At 39.4% G+C, this 23,436-nt stretch overlaps 1 protein-coding gene across 3 annotated transcripts in view; it reads right to left on the bottom strand.

Annotated features, from left to right (window-relative positions):
- LOC124556753 (transcriptional activator protein Pur-beta) overlaps window positions 1–23,436 on the bottom strand; it is a 346,413-nt gene that overhangs the window by 12,021 nt on the left and 310,956 nt on the right. For all 3 annotated transcript variants that reach the window (XM_047130752.1, XM_047130751.1, XM_047130753.1), the window contains 2 exons: window positions 20,472–20,693; window positions 13,803–14,030 (listed from right to left, as the gene is read on the bottom strand). In XM_047130752.1, coding sequence (XP_046986708.1) covers window positions 13,803–14,030; window positions 20,472–20,693 — 450 coding nt within the window. The remainder of the gene's footprint in view (window positions 1–13,802; window positions 14,031–20,471; window positions 20,694–23,436) is intronic.

The raw sequence follows: 23,436 nt of genomic DNA, 5'->3' as shown, positions 1-23,436 counted from the left end.
TATTTTTGGTGTGACCTGTACAACTTTCCAGTCTTTGGGTATATATCTTTCACTGAGTGAGCAGTTGTATACGATTGTTAAGTATGGAGCTATTGCATTAGCATACTCTGAAAGGAACCCAACTGGTACACAGTAATTCAAGTTGCTTCATTACTCTGAAGATATCTACTTTAAGTTACTCATGTTGGCAGCTGTTCTTGATTCGAATTCTGGAATATTTACTTCGTCTTTTTTGGTGAAGGAATTTCGAAAGGCTGTGTTTAGTAACTCTGCTTTCACAGCACTGTCGTCGATAGTATATCCATTGCTATCACACAGAGAAGGTATTGACAGTGTCTTGATGCTAGCGTACTTTACATACGGCCATAATCTCTCTGGATTTTCTGCCAGGTTTAGGAACAAATTTCATTGTGGAAACTATTATAAGCATCTAGCATTGATGTCCACACTAAATTTCGAGCTTCTGAAAAGCTCGCCACTCTTGGAGATTTTGCATTAATTTAAATTTGGTATGCTTTTTTCATTGTTTCTGCAGCAGTGTTCTGACCCCTTTTGTGTACCAAGGAGGATCAGTTCCATTGTTTATTAATTTATTTGGTATGAATCTCTCAAATGCCGTCAATACTATTTCTTTGATTTCATGCCACATCTGGTCTACATTTACAGTGTTAATTTGGGAGGAGTGGACATTATCTCTCAGGAATACGTCAAGTGAATTTTAACCTGCTTTTTTTAATAGGCATATTTTTCATTTATTTTTGGAGGATTTTGGGGTTACAATATTCAACCTCGCTTCAACAACCCTGTGTTCACTAATCCCTGTACCTGTTTTGATGCTTGTTATTAGTTCAGAATTATTTGCTGCTAAGAGGTCAAGTGTGTTTTCACAACTGTTTACTATTCACATGGGCTAACAAACTAACTGCTCAAAATAATTTTCTGAGAATGCGTTTAGCACGATTTTGTATGATGTTTTGTGCATACCTCTGGATTTAAAAATGTATTTTTGCCAACATGTCAGGGGTAAATTAAAGTCGCCACAAACTATAACTGTATGAGTAGGGTACATGTCTGAAATTAAACTCAAGTTTTCTTTGAACCTTTCAGCAACTGTATCACAAGAGTTGGGAGGTTGGTAAAAGGATCCAATTATTAGCTTATTACTGTTGCCAAAAAAAGATCTCTACCCACTCCAACTGACAGGAACTACACTGTGACCCAGGGATCTGTCTACATATTGAGGAAACATTTATTTCAAGTTCCATCAGGGATTTTATATTGTAATGGATAGAGTTTAACTGTTACAAGGCCCTCTTTTCAAGTTTTTTTTCGATCCATATCGCAAAGTTTTAGATGTATATGTTTGCCAAAACAAGTGATAATGGAGTAACCATTGCCACATCATCTGTTTGTTAATAACATTTTCTGTCAAACAAGAAATAAGTAGATGAGAACTTTTCCACAAATAGTTCCATGAATACAGACAGTGGGATTTGAGCTGGTGTAAAAAGTGTGCAGAGCTGTCAATGCAGTGTTTACACTTCCCAATGCACTTGCTGATAATGCATTTCAAGTACTTTCTAGCTGACATGTAGGTGTCAACAATATTACTAACTACAGGTCTTACAGGAAGGAGATTTAATGTTGTTATATGGTGTGCCATACTCAATGAGAGAAGTTATCATCTTCCTCTTGATTTTATTCATAAGACTGACATTTATCTATCAATAGACAATGATATTAAAATTATGAAAAATCATCTTATTGTTGTCCACACGTGAAATTATTGCTATAATGAATGAATCATCACCCAGATGTTTATCAATGAGATTAATTAATACATGGCTCCCTGCATTTTGTCTTGTCTTTTTGTACAAGTGACTCAGTTTCGCTTTCAGGCATGCAGACTTTTTCAACTGCATTGATTCTGCTTGGGACTATTCCATATAGTTAACTCATTCTCACGAATATGAGGAGTACAGATGAAACATAAATATAGAGATGCACTCTTGAAATGACAACTAGCACTTATTTGATTGTCAGGAATGCTCTCTCATAGTAGTGCCAGGCTCGCTTGGCGCATAATCATGTTGACAGCTGTTGTGTTAATATTATGTTGAATTTTGGCAAATATAGATACAATTTAATTGATGAAAGAGGAAACATTACAATGCAGCAAATGAGGCAGACTAAAGTGAACATGTACATCTAAAAATGAGACTGACGGAAAGCGCAAAATGGCTAAGCAGGAATGGGTAGAAGACAAATTTAAGCATTTATAACTAGGTACAGACAGATAATGTTTACAGGAAAATTAAAATAATCCCATGGAGAAAAGAGAAATAGATGCATGAATATCAAGAGCTTAGATGGAAAACCAGTATTAAACAAAGAAGGGGAAGCTGAAATGTGGAAGGGATATATAGAGGGACTGTACAAGATAAATGAACTTCTAGCAGTATTAAGGAAAGAGAAGAGGATGTAGATAAGGATGAAATTGGAGATATGGCACTATAAGAAGAATTTGACAGAGTACTGACAGACCTAAGCCAAAACAAGGCCCTTGGTGTAGACAAAACTCCCTCAGAATTACCGAGATCCTTGGGAGAGCAAGAAATAACACAACTATCTACCTTGTATGCAAGGTATATGAGAGGAACGAAATGCCCTCTGACTTCGAAAACACTGTGATAACTCCTCTTCCAAAGAAGGGAGGTGCTGACAGGAGTGAATAACAACAAATTATTAGTTTAATACATTGTTTTTGCAAAACAGTGACAGCCAGAGAAAGTGGTCATTGTGTCAGAGTTACATTTGCATGAATTTGTGTGTGAGTGTGTGTGTGTGTGTGTGTGTGTGTGTGTGTGTGTGTGTGTGAGAGATTTTGAAGAAGGTTTTTTGGCCAAAAGCTTACTTGTTTAGCAGTCTTCCTGTTGTGCCTGTCTGTAACTCAACATTTCCATTATATGGTAAGTACCAGTTTATCATTTCATAATATTGACAAGAATTATTTATAGATAAATGGAAAACCTTGTAGAAGCCGACCTTGAGGAAAATCAGTTTGGGTTCTGGGTTGGAACACAAGAGGCAATACTGACCCTATGACTTATCTTAGAAGATAGGTTAAAGAAAGGCAAACCAACATTTATGGCTTTTGTAGACGTAGACAAAGCTTTTCACAATATTGACTGAACTACATTCTTTGAGATTGTGAAGGTAGAAGGGGTAAAATACAAGGAGCGAAAGGTTATATACAGCTTGTACAAAAAACTAATTGCAGTTATACAAGTTGAAGAGTGTGAAAGGGAAACAGTCGTTGGGAAGGCAGTGAGTAACTTATCCCTGATATTATTCAATTTGTACATTGAGCAAGCAGTATAGGAAACCAGAGAAAAATTTAGAGAGGGAATTGAAGTTCAGGGAAAAGAAATAAAACTTCTGAGATTTTCAGATGACATTATAGTTCTGTCAGGGACAGTAAAGGATTTGGAAGTGCAGTTGAACAGAATGGACAGTATCTTGAAAAGAGGATGTAAGCTTAACATTAACAAAAGCAAAACAAGCGTAATGGAATGTAGTCAAATTAAATCATGCAATGCTGACAGAATTGGACCAGGAAATGAGACATTGAAAGTAGTATACGAGTTTTGTTACTCAGGCAGTAAAATAGCTGATGATAGATGAAGTAGGGAGGATATAAAATGTATACTGGAAACGGCAAGAAAAGCATTTCTGAAGAATAGAAATTTGTTAACACTGAATATAAATTTAAGTGTTACTCTTTTCTGAAGGCATTTGTCTGAAGTGTTGTGTTGTAAGGAAGTGAAACATGGAAGATAAGCAGTTCAATAAGAAGAGAACAGAAGCTTTCGAAATGTGGTGCTACAGAAGAATGCTGAAGATTATCGCAAGCACTGAATAGAACTAGGGAGAAAAAGAAGGGATCATCTGATAGGCCGCATTCTGTGACAACAAGGAATCGTCAATTTAGAAATGGAGGAAAGTGTGTGGGTAAAAACTGAAGAGGAAGACCATGAGGCAGATACAGGAAGTAGGTTCAAGTGAATGTGGGTTGTTGTTTGGAGGTGAAGTAGCTTGCACAGGGTAGAATAATGTGGAGAGCTGCATCCAAAGAGACCTTGGGCTGAAGACCACCACCAACAACAACAGTCTATCGAAATAAAGGTGTCATAAAACCTTATAAACCAGGACAGAGGCTTCAATTTGAACAAGGATTGGGGTCTGGCACTCAATTTATTAAAAACTCACCATCGCATCCACCAATGCTGTAAAACATTGAGAGAATGTGAATTTCATGGAATATCAGTAAGTGCTCTGAAAAACAAAAGAGCATCAAAGGGTGTAGTGGACATGACAAGTCATAGTTCACAGTCTGGTTGACTGCTCGCGATAAGTGGGAAATCTGGGTTCGAGTCCCGATCCAATACAAGTTTTCGTTGTCGTCATTCCATTCTACAACAGATGGTAGTCCTTATTCACAATTGTGAATTAATTTGATGTGTTTGTCTTGCTGACATCCCCCACGAAATGAGGGAAGGAAAAAGGTTTATCGCTTACTACATTTAAGCTGTTCATGCAGTAAAATTTCAGTGTCAGGCATGATGTTTTAATTTATTACTTATTTACTGCTAACACTATTTGCAACATACTTTGCAGACAGTATATATGTAATTATATCACTGACTGTATCTGCAAAATTATATCAGTGCACAGCATGTATTTCATGAAATATGACATCATAAACATCGAGGTGTGTGAAAAATTTGCTTTTGCTTAGAATGGAGCACAAATTACCCCGATTATACAGGGCTATTACAAATGATTGAAGCGATTTCATAAATTCACTGTAGCTCCATTCATTGACATATGGTCACGACACACTACAGGTACGTAGAAAAACTAATAAAGTTTTGTTCAGCTGAAGCCGCACTTCAGGTTTCTGCCGCCAGAGCGCTCGAGAGCGCAGTGAGACAAAATGGCGACAGGAGCCGAGAAAGCGTATGTCGTGCTTGAAACGCACTCACATCAGTCAGTCATGACAGTGCAACGACACTTCAGGACGAAGTTCAACAAAGATCCACCAACTGCTAACTCCATTCGGCGATGGTATGCGCAGTTTAAAGCTTCTGGATGCCTCTGTAAGGGGAAATCAACGGGCCGGCCTGCAGTGAGCGAAGAAACGGTTGAACGCGTGCGGGCAAGTTTCACGCGTAGCCCGCGGAAGTCGACGAATAAAGCAAGCAGGGAGCTAAACGTACCACAGCCGACGGTTTGGAAAATCTTACGGAAAAGGCTAAAGCAGAAGCCTTACCGTTTCGAACTCATTGATGGGGACATGCTGCGCCGAGTGTGAGAGGAACTTGATTATCGGCTTGATGTCTGCCGAATCACTAAAGGGGCACATATCGAACATTTGTGAATGCCTAAAAAAACTTTTTGAGTTTTTGTATGTGTGTGCAAAGCATTGTGAAAATATCTCAAATAATAAAGTTATTGTAGAGCTGTGAAATCGCTTCAATCATTTGTAATAACCCTGTACTTATCCAGCTTTTCATAGTGAGAGCACTTAGTGACTTCCAGCAAACGTTATACATAATTTCAAATGTTTTCTAAACTTTTTCTCACTAACATGTTCAATGGCAAATATTTAACACATTAATTCATTTGTAAAGTAATCAGGCATTTGTAGCTGTTTTATGTATTAGGAGTTCGATTCTTTAAAGAATTGGGTGTTTATTGGTCAATGTAAATTTGCCTTTCTTCAGTTTATCTTATAATAGAAAGTGTAGGGTAAATATCACCTAGCATGTTCCTACATTTTGCCTCTCAAAGTCCAATCCCTTGTCCACAATATGGAAGACGGGCAACCACACAGAGTATGAGACTGCCCTTGGAGTGATGTGCAATGGGGACTGTGTGTCCTGGGAATATTACGGCAGCTTTGAAAGCCCAGCAGGAACATTGAAAAGTAGCAGCTAATAGGGCTCTGATGCTGCTGCTCGGTAGTATGTGGGGATGGCTCCCCAAAGGCTAAGAGAAGAAAACGCTGATTAAAAAATAGCAATCCTCTTCTGGAATAGATTGGATGTAGGGCTGACAACCCACTCCATAAAAAGAACTCATGTCACTAAATTTCAACAAAAAGAAGCTGGATTGATCAATGGTGACAAACATGGTGATGGACAGGACAATGATAACGGACAAACCAATGGTGGAAGAAAGAGTAGAAACAAAAAACACAAATCTGATTCATACACAGGAACCTGCAAAGTGAAGTCTCTGTATAACCCAAGAGGTCCGAGAATGTTAGCAGATCTAACAATGAAACCCAATCGAAGTATTATAGCTCTACAAGAAGTAAGGTGGACTGGACGTGAAACTAGTTCGGAAATAAATAAATAACAAAAGTGCTTTGCATCAAGGCAGACCCACAATACTATACTGTTGGAAGTGGAATCTTAGAAAACTGAGAAGCTAGCATGTTCTGTAGTGGTAGTGCGGATAAGCATGAATTCAGTACAGCATCTGTGGTACACCAACACCTTAACAACCTTGCAATTGGGCTCACACGTATCAGTACTAGGCTAACAACACTGAGGATAATGGGGAAATTTTTCAATTATTCCATAATCAATGACCATGCACCAACTGAGGAAGCTAAGAAAGACAAAAAGGACTTGTTTTATGAACTCCTGAAAATAACATATGATGACTGTCCAGTCCACAATGTAACAATACTTGCTGGTGGTCTACATTCTCAAGTGGGAAGGGGAAATATTTAAACCAACAGTTGGACCCCATAACAAACGTATTATAAGCAATGACAATGGATGAAGGCTAGTCTTATTCACAGCATTCTGAAAAATGATTGGGGGCACCTCATTATTTCTGCATGAACATAAAAGATACATAAAAAGGAACATGGAAGTCACCAAATGGGAACATTATTAACCAGACTTAACATGTGTTGACTGATGGAAGACATAAGTCAGACCTCTTGGACATGATGAGTTTCAGAGGCCCAAATGTAGATTCAAACCACTTTTTGATATAGGTATGAGTTAGTGCTGAAATCTAAATGCATAGAACAGAAACAGAATGTAAAAACTCTAGAATCCTTTGCAATTGGAAAGCAATACCAGGAAAATATATCACAGATACTTTAAAGGACTGAAGAGTGTGGCAACATCGAGGAGCAATGGGAAATAATAAAGAATACAGTGGAGACATCAACAAATGAAACACTGGGTACTGAAACAAGGTGCATAAGATCTCCTTGGTTTGATACTGAGTGTGAGATATCAACAGATGAAAAGAATGTAGCATACAGAAGAACCTTAGAAACAAACAGTATAAGAGCAAGTTTATAAAGAAATGAGTATGACGAAAAGAGGATCCCTCATTTCTATCAATGAAAAAAGAGAGGATAGATGAAAGCAAACATCAAAGAACTACGAAAATAATGGCTCACCAACTCTGGAAAAGATGAGAATTGCTTTGAAGAAAATGAAAAGCAATAGGTCACCACAAACAGATCATATTACAGCAGAACCGTTCATACAAGGTGGCAGTCAGAAGGCATTCTCCCAAAACAGGTGATTTCAGTATGGGGCAAGAAGGGAATGCTCCAGGAGTGGAAAGAAGAAATTATTTGCCACGAATACAACAAAGGAGATATGTTGGAACAGAGAACTATCAAGGAATTATGTTGCTAAACTTGGAATACACTATAAATAATTTTCCTATCTACTGCTTGACTGTCTCCTACAAATTGTTCAGAGAGATATATTAGCTCATACAAGTGTGGATTTCTCCCACAGAAATCAACAGTAGATCACCCTACGACATATTTTAGAAAAGACAACTGAATTTAGAATTTGCATGTGTCACCTTTTCATCGACTACAAATTAACATATGGTACCCTAGATAGAAAGCAAATGTGCTGCACCTTGACTGAACTAGGAACTCCTGAAAAATTATTAAGGTTTGTGAGTATGAGAATGATAACGAATGAGGTACAGAGTAGTATAATAATGGAGAAAGTCATGAGGGGTGCCAACCTGCTCAGTAGAGAAACTATAGTTTACAAATCTGTGCAGATACTAGCTTATGGTGATGATATACATATAGTTGCAAGAACTATGAAGGCAAAGGATAAATTCATCACACACGAGCAGACAAATGGGAATATAAGACTCAATATAAACCAATAGAAAACAAACTACACGGTTAATGGAATAGCATGCAAGGAGAACACGCCACCTTCAATAACTGTGGACAATTATACTTTTGAAAGATTTTAGCAGATTAAGTATATGAGATAAGTTAAACAGACATTAATAGCAGCTAACATAGCCCCTTTTGTATTAAAGAAATAATGATTTATTATACACTTTTTAGACCAGTGCTTACATATGCCTCGGAAACTTGGTCATTAACATCAAAAGATGTGGGCATGCTAGATGGCTTTGTCAGAAAGGTACTTCAAAGAATTTTTTGCTCAACCTGTGAAAGAGGGATTTGGAAGAGTAGGTACAACAGGTACAATCATAACCTGTAAATTACACACACACACACACACACACACACACACACACACACACAAGAGTTGGAGATAAGTGTTGCCATGTGTTGCTAGGTACGGTAACTATCAAAACTGACATTGGTCTCTTCCCTAAATATCCTAATGTGATATTTAGGGATTAGACCAATATCAATTTTGATAGTTCCTGTACCCAGGAAGAGATAGCAATGCTTATCTCTAAGCTTTTACATTTGACAGTTAGCCCATTTTTCAGTGCATGTCTTCATATATACATCCGCTTATTAGTTCAGTGAAATCAGTGAGTTTGAAATGGGTGGGACAAATGGCATGCATTGGTGATATGAAAGTAACTAAAAGGATATTAGTTGGAAATCCAGGGGTGACAGAGGACAGGGTCAACTGAGAACTAGATGAATAGATGGAGTCATGGACGACTTGCAGACAATATGCTGTAGTGGATGGAAAGCTTGAGTGTTAAATCATGATAACTGTCAAAGAATTATTGAAGAAGTTTCACAATGCAGAAGAAGAAGAAGAAGAAGAAGCTCCTACATTTCTTGAGGGCTTAAAGCAATATTCCCTGAGGTTGGCTTCTGCCAGTTTTTCCATTTATAGATAAATAATTCATGTCACTGTTTTGAAAATATGACTTATTACAGAATTTAATAATCACCCTTGTCAGCACCTTTCTTCTTTGGAATATGAGTTATTACAGTGTTCTTGAAGTCTGAGGTTAATTTGTCTGTATCATATACATTGCATATACAGTAGAATAGTTTTGTCATTTCTGGCTCTCCCAGGACCTCACTAATTTTGAGGGAATGTTGTCTACTCCTGGGGCCTTGTTTGATTTAGGTCTTATTCTTGCAGTATCATAGTTCCAATCTCAGTTTCATCCTAATTCTCTTCTACCTCTATAATACTGCCTTCAGGTTTGTTTCCTTTGTATAGACCCTCCAGATATTCTTTCTGCCTTGCTGTCTTCCCTTCTTTGCTTATTACTGGATTGCCAACCGAGTTCTTAACTTTCATTCAGATGCTCCTCTTTTCTTCCAGTGAATCTTTAATTATCCTATTCGTGGCACCTATCTTTCCCCTAGTCATACACAATTCTACAGACTTACATTTTTCCTATAGCCATACTTGCTTCAACATTTTGCACTGTCTACTCTCTTTCGATTGTATAAAATGTTCAAACAACTTACAGGAATGCTGCCAGGAGATGTCTCCAACAGCCACTGAGATTCCAAAAGGAGAACACTCGACCACTTTAAAGGCACAAATGCTACAAGAGCATGCCATGCAAGGAAATTTAAAACTCCAGTGTGTGGGGTTACACCAGCTATGAACCACAATACAGGGACTGTGTGCGCCCCCCCCCCCCCCCCCCCACACACACACACACAAAAGAAACTAGTGCCACCACACAACCAAATGTGATCACCATCAAAAGTTATTGATGGTGAATATTAATTACCAACATGTGAGCAAGTAGCTTTAACTCTGCACCTCTGTTTTTTGACTAGTGAGAGAGCAGGATTCTAAGCAGAATTTAAACAAATACCTCCATATCTATTTACAAGGCCAGTTGCTAATTTAATCTTAACTGCTTTCTTAATACAACTATCCCAATAGCTGTAAGTGTATTCCAGAATCTCTGTGGTGATATAATCCATCAGACGATAGATACCATGGCAATGTTCTGAAACAGCAGATTTGCTCAGCTGTTGTAAGCACGATGAGGCTATATACATAGGTCCTCCGAAGTCATGATGGTCTGATCAATGGATGACATGCCACAACTGCTTGGGATACAGTAGATACCTGCCTAATGCCAACCGAGATCATACTTTACAGACCCTAATCTTCAATGGTTGTTGAAAAACACACTTCACACTGTGTTTCCACAGAACACTATCAATCCTGTTTGAAATGCTATCTGTGTAAGGGAAAAAGGCCGCAGACTAAGGTGCTATCTCGCTATTTTCATCGGTCCCCAGATTCAAGGTTGGTTGATAATACATGTCTGATCTGTCTTCCACTAGAACTATTCTGGTAAAAGGTGATTCTGGAATGGGCTAACTCAGCTGACAAAGACTGAAGAAAAGACATTTTTAAATGTTTAACACCAAAACTGCAAATTATTTACTGGCTGACTAGTTTTTGGGCACTCCCAATTTTCAGTCATGTATCACATAGCAAAAAATTTGTTACGAGTGGATGTGCCAAATGTGGATAATAAAGGTGATGAAATAGTTCATATGGTAACTACTTATGTACTTGTATTTATGACATGTTTGATGTGGACAGTTCTATTTATGTCATCACATTTAAATGTATCTCATACCTGTGTTAAAAGATGTCGCAGATGTAGTTACAGCTTAGAGTATTATGTTAATGTATGTGCATAATATACCTTTTTCTTGTTTGCACTACATTCATTATCCACAATGATGTGATCCACGTGAAAACAATATTTTATATGCCACTAGTTGCAGTGCCCAGCATTGCTCATTACGTTTAATATCTGCCATGCAAACCGACTGGCAATCGAAGGGCATATTTAAATCACCGGGTATTGACGGAATGTAGGGCGCAAATATGTCTTCACCCGTGGCATACCCTGTGACAATCATGGCCTCTATTACATTCAGCAACAGTATCTTCACAGCCAGCCTTCTTCCATGTAACAATGACAATTAAGCAATAAATAAGAGTTTGCAATCACGTTTTTGTCAAATTTTTGCACTTTTGTTAATCCTGTGATCTAGACGTCTGATGGTAACTATCTCTTAGATGGGCAGTGCTGACATAATTTATTATCACAATAGGAATTACAGTCAGTTTACCATGATGTATTTCGTTTCCTAGGCATTTAATTTTTCATTACTCTTCTTCACTGTTTCATCTGAGTGTAAAAACTTGAAGTAAATTGGCCAAGAACTTTTAGAGATTTTAGGTAACAACCTTTCCCCTCGATATATTGCATACATATATGTTTCAAGTCATATCATGAAATCTTATGTAGACAGTGATCTTCCTCTTGTCTTGAAGGCAAAGTGCGCAAAATTTCACCAATAGCAGAAAAAAACTATAGATGTTTATGAATTACAAACGAATAAACAGACACACACTCTTCTTTACATGTATGTAGACAGAAGATAAATGACGGAACCTCCAATTTGTTGCACATGCGCAGAGAGCTCTTCAAATATAAACTTTCTTTTGGAACACCTTGTATGCACACTGAAGTGGCAAAAGTCATGAAATATCTCCTAATATCATGTCAGACCTCCTTCTGCCTGGTGCTATGCAGCAACTCAACATAGCATGGACTAAACGAGTCATGGGAAGTCCCCTGTAGAAATACTGAGCCATGCTGCCTCTACAGCCACCTGCGAAAGTGATGCCAGTGCAGGGTTTTGTGCACGAACTGACCATTCGGCCATAATTACCCACAACTGTTTGATGGGAGTTGTGTGGCCAAATCACTTGCTCGAACTGTTCAGAATGTTCTCCAGAACAGTCACAAACAACTGTGGCCCAGTGACACGACACCGGTGTTTGGGAACATGAAGTCCGTCGATGGCAGCAAATGGTCTCCAAGTAGTCGCACACAACCATATCCAGTGAATGATCCACGTAAACACGAGCTCTTACTGACTAAAATTGGAACTCATCTGACCAGGCCACAATTTCCAGTCATCTAGGAGCCAACTGATACGGTCATGAGCCCATGAGAGGCACTACAGGTGATGTTGTGTAATTGGCAAAGGCACTCATGGTGGCCGTCTGCTGCCGTAGCCCATCAACAGCAAATTTTGCCACACTGTCCGAATTACGCAAACACCACTGCTCTCGGTTATTAAGTGAAGTGCATCAGCACCTGCGATGTCCGTGGTGAGAGGTAATGCCTGAAATTTGGCACTCTCAGTACACTCTTGACATTAACTAACTATTTCCGAAATGTAATGTCTTATGCATCTGGCTCCAACTACCATTCAATGTACAAAGTCTGTTAACTCCCACCACGCAGCCATAATCACGTCAGAAACCTTTTTGCATGAATCACCTGAATACAAATGACATCTCATTGAATGCACTGCCCTTTTATACTCTGTGTACGTGATACTACTCAGATCTATATATGTGCGTATCGCTCTCCTGTGGTCACCTGTGTCGATGGAGAATTTGTTCTTATTGGATTACACTGTGTCTTATCATAATTTTGACAGGTTGTGATGAAAATAATATTATTATAAAGTCTTATACAATCTCTGACATGTTTAATTTACTTCGTGGTCATATTCAGTATGAGGCAGTGTGTTAAGCTGTTACGATTTTCAGTGTATACTTTGTAGTCTTGTATTTGGTGAGTTGCTGAAGAAGGATGGAGAGCAATTCATATGTTGATTAAATAGCATCTAAATCACTTTGGGGGAGGATGTGGGGGGGGGGGGGGGTTAAAATTCATAGAGCCAGACCAAAGGTGAGTACAGTAAGCAGACTGAGAAGAATGTAGGCTGCAGTAGTTATTTAGAGATGAAGAGGCTTGCACAGGATAGAGCAGCATGGAGAGCTGCATCAAATCAGACTTAAGACAACAACAACAACAACAACAACAACAAAGAACTGTTCACATAAACAGAATATAGACTTCTTTACCTGTTCCATCCATCCTGATGTTAGTTTTATACAGTTTCCTCAACTCTATAGGTGATATCCTTGTCCATTATTAACATTTGTAAAATGAGGTAACTCTAGATACTGATACAGCATGGAGAGCTGCATCAAATCAGACTTAAGACAACAACAACAACAACAACAACAAAGAACTGTTCACATAAACAGAATATAGACTTCTTTACCTGTTCCATCCATCCTGATGTTAGTTTTATACAGTTTCCTCAACTCTATAGGTGATATCCTTGTCCATTATTAACATTTGTAAAATGAGGTAACTCTAGATACTGTGTGTTTACTATTACTGTTCTCAGTATTATTTTAATTCTGAGATTGTAATTTTGTTTCATTGAACCAGATGCCCAATTCAATAAAAATTAAACAAATAAGGAATAAAATATGGAAATGTTACGGATTCTGCAGAATTTATTAAGAAAAATGTGCAGAATATAAACAGGTGGCCACAATGACTACGGTTTTTTTTAAGCATACCTTTTCAACTAGATTTTAACTTGAGTTTATGTGAGAAAATGCCAAATGTTTCTGACTTACTTCAGAGATCCGCATGTAGATTCCTCTGTTGTTCTGACCAATGTCAAAATAGAAATTCTTATTCTCAACCCGCATGTGCCTTCCTTCTGGGAGTTCTCCTTTGAATCCTCCATCATCAGTTCCAAATTCTTCCAGAAGATCTGTTAATGCATCTCTAAATTCAATCATTCCCTGTGCTGGTATAGCTATCTGAGAACGTGGACCACCTCGGGTGATTGTTTGAGACACCTGGAAATTAATTATAAATTTGAGATTCACATAATTTTATGCTTTTAAAATTCACATTAAATGAATAGGAGACTACAACCTTGCCCCACTTCTTCCTTTCTTCTTCTCTCTAGAATAATTTTCAGTCATTTCAGATAGAAATTGTTTAAATTTCAGCTGAATTAACAAGTGATGTGAACAGTAGTTTAATGACTTTAAGAAGGTATCCCTGCATCAACAAACAATTGTTCGGACTTCTTTATCTGGTTGTATGTATGATGCACCAACGTCTCACAGAAACAAACAATTTTTACAAGTGATTTGCCATAGCAGTAATAGTTCACCTTTTATCCATCAGGAACTCAAATGGGAATCTCTGGAGGTAAGGTGACATTCATTTTGAGGAACACTATTGAGAAAATTTAACAAACTGGCATTTGAAGCTGACTGCAGAAAGATTCTGTTGCCTCCAACATACATCGCGCATAAGGACCCCGAAGATAAGATACGAGAAATTAGGGCTCATGCAGAGGCATATAGTTGATTTTCCCTCATTCTGTCTGTGAGTGGAACAGGAAAGGAAATGACTAGTAGTGGTATGGGGTACCCTCCGCCACGTGCTGTATGGTCGATTGCAGAGTATAGATATAGAAGTAGATGTAACTACAGAGCCTTCACTTTTAACATCAGTTTGAAATAGCTGTCTCTCAAAGAAGGTACACTGTCACATAGCAAACACAGCACAATTCAAGATTAATTTAGCACCAGATTATCAGATATGACAGAAGGGACTGTTTGCTGAAAGCCGGAATACATAAATATGCCTATCACCAGATTTCCTCGCACACCATCAGCAAACATACATCCTCCACTTCTGACATAATACAGGAAGAAATAACTAAAGGAATGAGTAGTGCATAACTGGTTTATGACATTGAGACTGACCACACACAGTGTACAACCAGTATAATACGTGAATACATCTTCGTTTATGAGGGACTGTTGCTAAGGACGTTCTTTTTTCATTTTTTTACAAATGTTTTGAATTGATGGAGCCTTGTTTGATCAAAACCTTGGTTAGTGTCTCCATCTGAAGAATTTTTAAGATACTGAAAGATTTAAACAACAGCTGACTGTAGTAATATTGGGAGGTGTTTGTGTTGTCTAGGCTGCAAACTGGTCGAGATGAATGAAAACATTTTTAATTGGCTAAAGTTTAACAAACATAAAATGTCTTAATTAATACTTTCAGATGTTATTTAAGACAGTATCACACTTACTTTAAAGTGTACCTGCATAAACGGGCCAAGGTAATAGCATACTCATTGTCGTGCTATCAGTAACTTTCTTTAGTAAATTGGGAACACTGAACTGTATCATGTACTGCAAATGGAAAAAAAAAACACATGGAAGGTTATGGTTAAATTTCCTGTTGATGAGAAGGTCATTAGAGACAGGACACAAGCTCAGACTGAGAAAGAATACAGAAAGAAATTTGCTGTGCCCCTTCACAGGAGCCATATCAACATTCACCTTAAATCATTTAGGGAGATCACGGAACACTAAAATCTGGATGAGCAAATGAAGATTTGAACCACTGTTCTCCTGAATACAACTTGAGTGTTTTACCACAGCACCACCTCATTCAGTCACTACATATGCAATGATGTGATGGTGAAAGGAAACTCTGAAATTGAAGGTAAGGAAAAAATAGTACACATGGGAAAAGAAACTTGTTTATTCTGTTGCCTACAATTCCTACATGGGATTTTTCTTTTCTTCCTATTTTACTGTCTCATTCTACTCCAAACAAAATTTCATCCATGGAAATCATTCCTGCACTGAGACCACTATATTCCAGAATATCTGGAACTTGTAAACGAACATGAAGTTGGCCACAAAGCAGTAAATGGCATAATGAAACCAAGCTCCCAGATTCCTTAGTAAAATGAGGGTGTTAAAACGTAACACAACTACAGGTCTGCACCTCACTACATTTTTTTACTGATTTTCTAACTCAAAAATTTTCTTAGTTTCTTATTTCTCCCTGGAGCTTTCATCCATCAGCTGCCTGGAACTAACTACCTTTATGTTCCAAAAGAGGAAGCCATAGCATTCATACTTTAGACAAATTTCTCTTAGCTCAGTACTGTTAAAATGCTCCAAACTGGTTAGCTGTGATTTGTCTTCAGTAGCTTAGTCCTATTTCTAAGAGACTTTAAGCTTTTTAATATACAATGGGGAGACTCTAAATTTGCACTGATGTACGAGAGGAACATACACTGATGGGAAAAAATTGCAACACCAAGAAAAAAAAAAGCAGATTAATGAAATTTTGGGAGTAAATTAGTCTAGGTAATGTATTTAAGTGATTAATACTGCAAGGTCACAGGTTAATGTAAATGCGAGACACACCATTCCAAATGTGAAAAGCTGGAACATTAATAATAGGTGTAGCTATCAGGATGTTGAATACAAGCACGCAAATGTGTATGCATTGTGTTGTACAGGTGTCAGATGACAGTTTATGGGATGGAGTTTCAAGCCTGTTGCACTGGGTTGTCAATACAGGGATGGTTAATGCTGGTTGTGCATGACACTGGAGTTGTCTGATATGTCCCATACGAGCTCCAACTGAGACAGACTGGTGATCAAGCAGGCCAAGGCACCATGTCAACATTCTGTAGAGCATGTAGGATTACAAAAGCAGTACGTGTACAAGTGTTATCATGTTAGAAAACACCCCTGGAATACTGTTCATGAATGGCAGCAAAACAGGTCAAATCACCAGATAGATGCACAAATTTGCAGTCAGGGTGTGTGGGATAACCATGAGAGAACTCTTGCTGTTGCATGAAATCGCGCTCCTGACCATAACTCTACGTGTAGGTCCAGTGTTGGTTGCGGGACCTCAACTGGCCTCCTAACCAACACACAACCATCACTGGCATCGAGGCAGAACCAACTTTCATCAGAAAACACAACAGACCTCCACCCTGCCCTCCAATGAGCTCTTGCTTGACACCACTGAAGTCGAAAATGGCAGTGGCTTGGGATTAGCGGAATGCATGCTACAGGGCATCTGGCTCATAGCCATCTTTGAAGTGACTGATTTGTAACAGTTTGCTGTGTCACTGTGGTGTCACCTGCTGTTCATATAGCTGCTACAGATGCAGTACTATGCACCAGAGCCATACAGAGAACATGATCATCATCCCTCTCTGTAGTAGACACGTGGCTGTCTGGAGGGCAGTCTTCTTGTGACTGTATTTTCACGTGACCACCGCTGCCAACAGTCATGTACAGTGGCTACATTCCTGCCAAGTCTTTCTGCAGTATTGCAGAAGGAACATCCAGCTTCTCGTAGTTCTATTACACAACCTCATTCAAATGCAGTCAGGTGTTGTTAAAGGTGTCTTTGCCACCTCAAAGGCATTCTTGATTAACATCGACTTACCATGTCCAATCAACCCGATTTGCATGCTAATAGTGGCGCTACTAGTGCCAGTCTTATGCAACTGGCACAAAATCTGAAGAGAGATTACCTTTCAGATGTAGAAACAGTCCTACCAACTTTTGTTTTTGTCTCACAACTCTTTCTTGGGGTTGCAAATCCCCCTCTTCAGATCAGTGTATAAAGAGATACATCTTCATGTGACATTACACTGGAAATATTAGTTATCAAGCGAAGTAGTGGCTCTGAGCACTATGGGACTTAACATCAAGCGGAGTAGTATAATACCCCACCTGAGGCCTGCAAAGCCTAATATACATCTTACATAATTTGGTGTTTTTCCCATAATTAATATGCGGTTCTCTGCATATGAACTCTCCCTTACCAGAATGAGATTTTCACTCTGCAGCGGAGAGTGCGCTGATATGAAACTTCCTGGCAGATTAAAACTGTGTGCCCAACCGAGACTCGAACTCGGGACCTTTGCCTTTCGCGGGCAAGTGCTCTACCAACTGAGCTACCGAAGCACGACTCACGCCCGGTACTCACAGCTTTACTTCTGCCAGTACCTCATCTCCTACCTTCCAAACTTTACAGAAGCTCTCCTGCGAACCTTGCAGAACTAGCACTCCTGAAAGAAAGGATATTGCGGAGACATGGCTTAGCCACACCCTGGGGGATGTTCCCAGAATGAGATTTTCACTCTGCAGCGGAGTGTGCGCTGATATGAAACTTCCTGGCAGATTTAATCTGCCCAACTATGGCGCCCCCTCCCCCCACCTCTCTCTCTCTCTCTCTCTCTCTCTCTCTCTCTCTCTCTCTCTCTCCCCCCCCCCTCTTTCCCTCCCCCCGCCACCCATTTCTCGTGTCTTGGGACTTCAGCTGTGGTAGGCCTCCCGCAATAGGAGGCAGGCAGGCTCCATCTCTTCTGCATGAGTGACATCATGAAGCGTGACTCCGCTTCCTATGCTACTGTGGTGACTGGGATTTCATGGTGCGCCTGTGCTGACTGCCTTCATTCTACATCACGCAGCCCGTTTTCCCCTCCACCACTGTCACTGGCGAAGGGGGCAGCAGGCTCCTCATCACTTCCGTACTACTTGCTGGTGACTGCTAGCCACACGCTGCAGCAGCCGTTGGGCGATGAAATGGACATCAGTGCTGTCACTGGTGTTTTCTTGATTCATAATATCAGTGCTTTGTGGGATCACTGTTTCTTTCCTTACTATGCATTTTTTTGTGCCTAGTGTTTTTATATATGCATGTTGTTTTCCAAGCCCCTAGAAGGGAGAAGTGATATATCTTAACTTGTTATGCATGTGATTTCAGACTGTGCATGTCCATGCAGTTCACAGGTCCACTTATAGAGGCCACTTGGGTCGGCCTCCTAGTGCGTTCCGGTGAGTCACCAAAAAATCGATATTTTTAAGTGATCACAAATGAGTGCTTGGCATATTCTGTAACCTGTGTTACTACCCTGCCCCCACCCCCGACATAGTCTGCAAACAGATATCCCAACACACCCCCAATCTTCCCACCACACCAAGAACCAGCTACAAAGGAGTGCCTCCTTCATAATTGAATACCATCCCAGAACAACTGAACTACATCCCTCGTCAAGGGTTTGATTACCTATCATCATGCCCTGAAATAAGGGATATCATACCCAAGATCCTACCCACCCCTCCTAAACTGGTGTTCTAACATTCTAGTCCATCCCTACACCACTCCCAATTCCAACCCCTCGCCACAGGGATCATATCCATTGGGAAAACCTAGGTGCAAGGCCTGCCCATTCCACCTACCCCACGCTTCCTATTTCAATCCCGTCACAGGCTGAGCCACCTGTGAAAGAAGCAAGGTCATATACCAGCTCTGCTGCAATCATTACACAGCTTGTTACATTTATATGACTAGCAACCAGCTATCCATTAGGATGAATGGCCACTGCAAAACTGAGGGCAAGAGCAAAGTAGACCATCCTGTGGCACAACATGCAGTTGAGCATAACATGCTCGATTTCAATGGCTTCTTCACAACCTGAGTGATCGGGATATTCCCCTCCACCTCCAGCATTTCTGAACTGTGCAGACGGAAGTGACCCTTACAATACATTCTCTGCTCCCAGAATTAACCTGGCCTCAATTTTGGGTAACCTACGGCCACCACATCCTCCATGCAACAGTTATGCCCCCTCTCTCCTATCGCCTCCTCCCTATATACGCCCAACACCTCACTGTGTGCCATACTCTGCCAACGCTCCCACCTGTCTTTCCCCTTCCCTGCTCCTCTCTTTTTCCACTCTACCAGCCCCCCCCCCCCTCCCCCCCAATCTCTCTGCCCCACAGTCTTCATGCCTATGTCTATTCCCTGCACATTTTAACAGACAGTGCTCTTCTTTTCCCCCACCTGCGTATTTCCTGGACGTTTTAACAGACAGTGTTCTTCCCCCCCCCCCCCTCCCCACTATCCCTTCACTTTCCCCACCCCCTACAGATTGCTGCTTTCGTTCCAAGTGACAGCTGCATTCTGGTCTGAACTCCCAGTGATGGCAATTGTGTGCATGACGATGACGATTATGTTTTGGTTATGATTGGTTTGTGGGGCACTCAACACCATGGTTATGAGTGCCTGTATGAATTCCCAATCTTTTCACTGTCCAGTCTCACCATATTCCCAAATGATGAAACAATAAGGACTACACAAACACCCAATCCCCGGTCGGTCACTTGCATACTTCTGAAGAGGAAGACACGTGGAAACGGGAACCTTAAAAAACTGAATGTCTGCTAAATAAGTACTTTTTGAAATCGAACCAATATTTTTTGCTCTTTAGTTTTAGTCAGTGTTATCAAGTTTTACATTATTCACCAAATTTCATTCAGAATTAGATGATAAAATCATCACTATAAAACAAAATGAAACATGTCAATCAATAAATGTACACAAAACTGTCCAACATTAACAACAGTTATCAGGTGTGTGGAACTTACAGTACACATACTTACCCTTAAAAACCGTCCACGAGAATTTTCCTTAAGATCTAGGTAGTATCGTCTGTTATCTTTTATCATCATTTCTGACTTTAATTTTCCATCTTCTGGTACATTTTCTGGGTTTGGAGGGCCTAAAGATGCATAATAGTCACTAAATGTTGATAAATGATCTCTAAATTCCGCTGCTGTTGAAAGGGCCAAATATATCTGACTCCGTCTTCCATCTGCACCAATCTAGAACACAAATTACATGTAATAAGCTATTTTATACTGCAAATTTTCTTGTTTACTACTGCAAATAATCAATATAATTTAATATTTTGTTGATACAGACTGACTCTCGTCACTGAATGTAATGGTTCAACGCAAACAAAATGAGAAACAGAGTTCTATTTCTCTCTCTTGTGGTTTCCAATGTTTCCAAGACCGGGCCCCTAGACAGTTCAAAATTCTAAACACAGTCTTTCTTTTCTTCTCTCACACAGTACAAAAACAATTTTACATAAAATAATAAAACAAAGAAAGAAGTTATCAAAACCTGTTTAATGAATAAAACAAAAATTTCTAGCAATGGATGTTCTTTGTGGGGACAGAAACACATTTATTCAATAGTGGTGGTGGTGGTGGTGACAACATGAACTAAAACACAAGGTCAATATTGCTTACATATCCTACACAAAATCACAAACAATTTTAGATAATAAAGAGTGTGTTGTGATGAAAACAGAGTTAGAAGACATAGAAGTATTTGCAAGGCAAATTTCAACGTATTCTCAGAATGATTTCCTTCTAATTCCATGGCATGTATCAATGGATCATGCAATGCTATGGATACCCCTCATTAGAACTACATCCAGTGGGGACGCTGCCTGGGCGTTCTTAAGGGGCACTGGACAGCCTTTCATTAGTGCTGCCTGTTCAAATCAAAGAAGCAACATCCTTTTGTGTGAGTGCTCCCGTCTGGGCACATACCTTTCGGTGGACACAGTATTGGATCAAGGTGTTAATTTTGGTGTGACGAGGAGGTCAGTTAGCTCTGGCAGTGACGGCATGGGGGTTGCTCTGCAGGCATCACAATCACCTTCAGATCCAGCATCAGTTTCGCATCTGAGGGATTTCTGCAACAGTGGTGCAACCTCCAGCATCCAACCAGTGACGATGGGATTTAGGTCCTTTCATCTCCTCCATGCTTGCTGCTGGAGGTCCTTCAGACTTTCGAACCAGCATATGTTTGATCACCTTGAAGTAAATCCTCTTTACTGAGGATGTATCCTAGATAGGTGATTGAAGGTTGAAAAAAAATTAACATTCAGAAGAATTGCACTTGAAGTCCTTTTCAGAAAGAGCAGAGAAATCCCAAAGCAAATACTGTAGATGTTCCTCATTTGTACAATGTGTAAATGGGACATCATCAAGACAGATGGTGCACTGGAGAATAGTGTTGAACCTGATTCATACCTACATATATCAAGAGAAAGAGAAGAGATTACTTGTAACTTCAAATTACTTAGAAGTCAGACAGATACAATAACGCACATCATATCTTTAACAGCTGGGGAGGGAGGACATTCCATGTGTAAACCTCACAAACGAACAAGATAGAGTACAGTATTAAAAGAAAAAAATATATTATTTGGTCCTGCTTTAGAGAAATTAGTTACTGTATTGTAATTTGGCACTTTGCACTGTACAAACAATAAAGATACAGCATTAAAGAGAAAGTACATTATATTGAACTTTATCTTGCATTAAGGAAATCAGATAATTTTGCTTGTTTCACTTTTTGTGCATTAAGCGTATACACTTCATTTTGTAAATTTATTAATTTTTTACTGCAGCTTTTCACACTGATGTAATGCCTGCACAAATTGATTGCGCTTAGCACTTCACTTGGTTTAAGTGTTTCAAGATTCAAATCATCATCTCCATCTTCATCACTGTCACTTGAAGTTGGTCCACGTCCTCAATCATCACCACATTGCTGATGCACATCAGCAATAATCTCCTCATCCTGTAGTTTTGCGTACACACACTGTCATCATCAGAGGCAGTCTCTTCCAGTAAGGCACCAGCTTTACGGAAACTGTTGTTTATTGTGGACGATGATGCCAGCTGCCAGACAGTGGAAATAAATTTCATGACTAATAGTAAATTAATGGAGAGATTTTAATTTCCTGCATCAGTCAGTGCTATCAAATACTGAACAAGCTTTTTTTTTTTTTTTTAATGCACTTCGAAATATGCAATAATGCTCAAATCAAGTGGCTGTAGAACACTGGCACAATTTGGAGGGAAAAACTGCACTCAAACATTTTCCAAAACTACTTGGGGTGGATGTGCTGTAGGCAGATCCATAAGAAGAAGAATTCTCTCTCACTTTTTCTTAATGTCCAGTTTTTTTAACCACTGTCCCATTAAAATCATAGCCATGCAAGAATTTCTATTGCATTCATAATCTGTAGGTTTCATCTTTGCACCTTTGAAACACCTCGGATTCTTAGATTTTCTAATCAAAAGTGGAGAAAGTTTGTCAGATCCATCTGCATTCATGGACAAGATGAACTGTTACGCGAATTTTACTTTTCTTCCCTCCATGGCATGAGTAACTCTACTCAGCTGATGTTTTTCTAGAAACCGGACTGTAGAACACACCAGTCTCATCACAGTCATACATGCTTTGAGGTAAGATACCTGGTAGAATCTCATCAATCCAGTGTTGCACCATGACATTATCCACAGCTTTCGATTCACCAGAGATTTTTCTTACTGTGATTCCATAACGATCTTTAAATCCTTGTAACCATCCTGATGAAGCCTTGAAATCAACAGTGATGTTCACATTTCTACCTAAAGCTATCATCTTTGCTTTCAGATTGTTGCCAATGTTCAGTAGAGCTGCAGCCAGTTTTTGCTCGAACCATGTAAAAAGTGCCTTTCCCAAATCTACATAACTCCCTTCTTGCTGACGACTGCATTT

Source organism: Schistocerca americana, chromosome X, assembly GCF_021461395.2.
Source record: "Schistocerca americana isolate TAMUIC-IGC-003095 chromosome X, iqSchAmer2.1, whole genome shotgun sequence".
NCBI classification, from domain to species: domain Eukaryota; kingdom Metazoa; phylum Arthropoda; class Insecta; order Orthoptera; family Acrididae; genus Schistocerca; species Schistocerca americana.
This window is presented reverse-complemented; position numbering and strand designations above follow the sequence as displayed.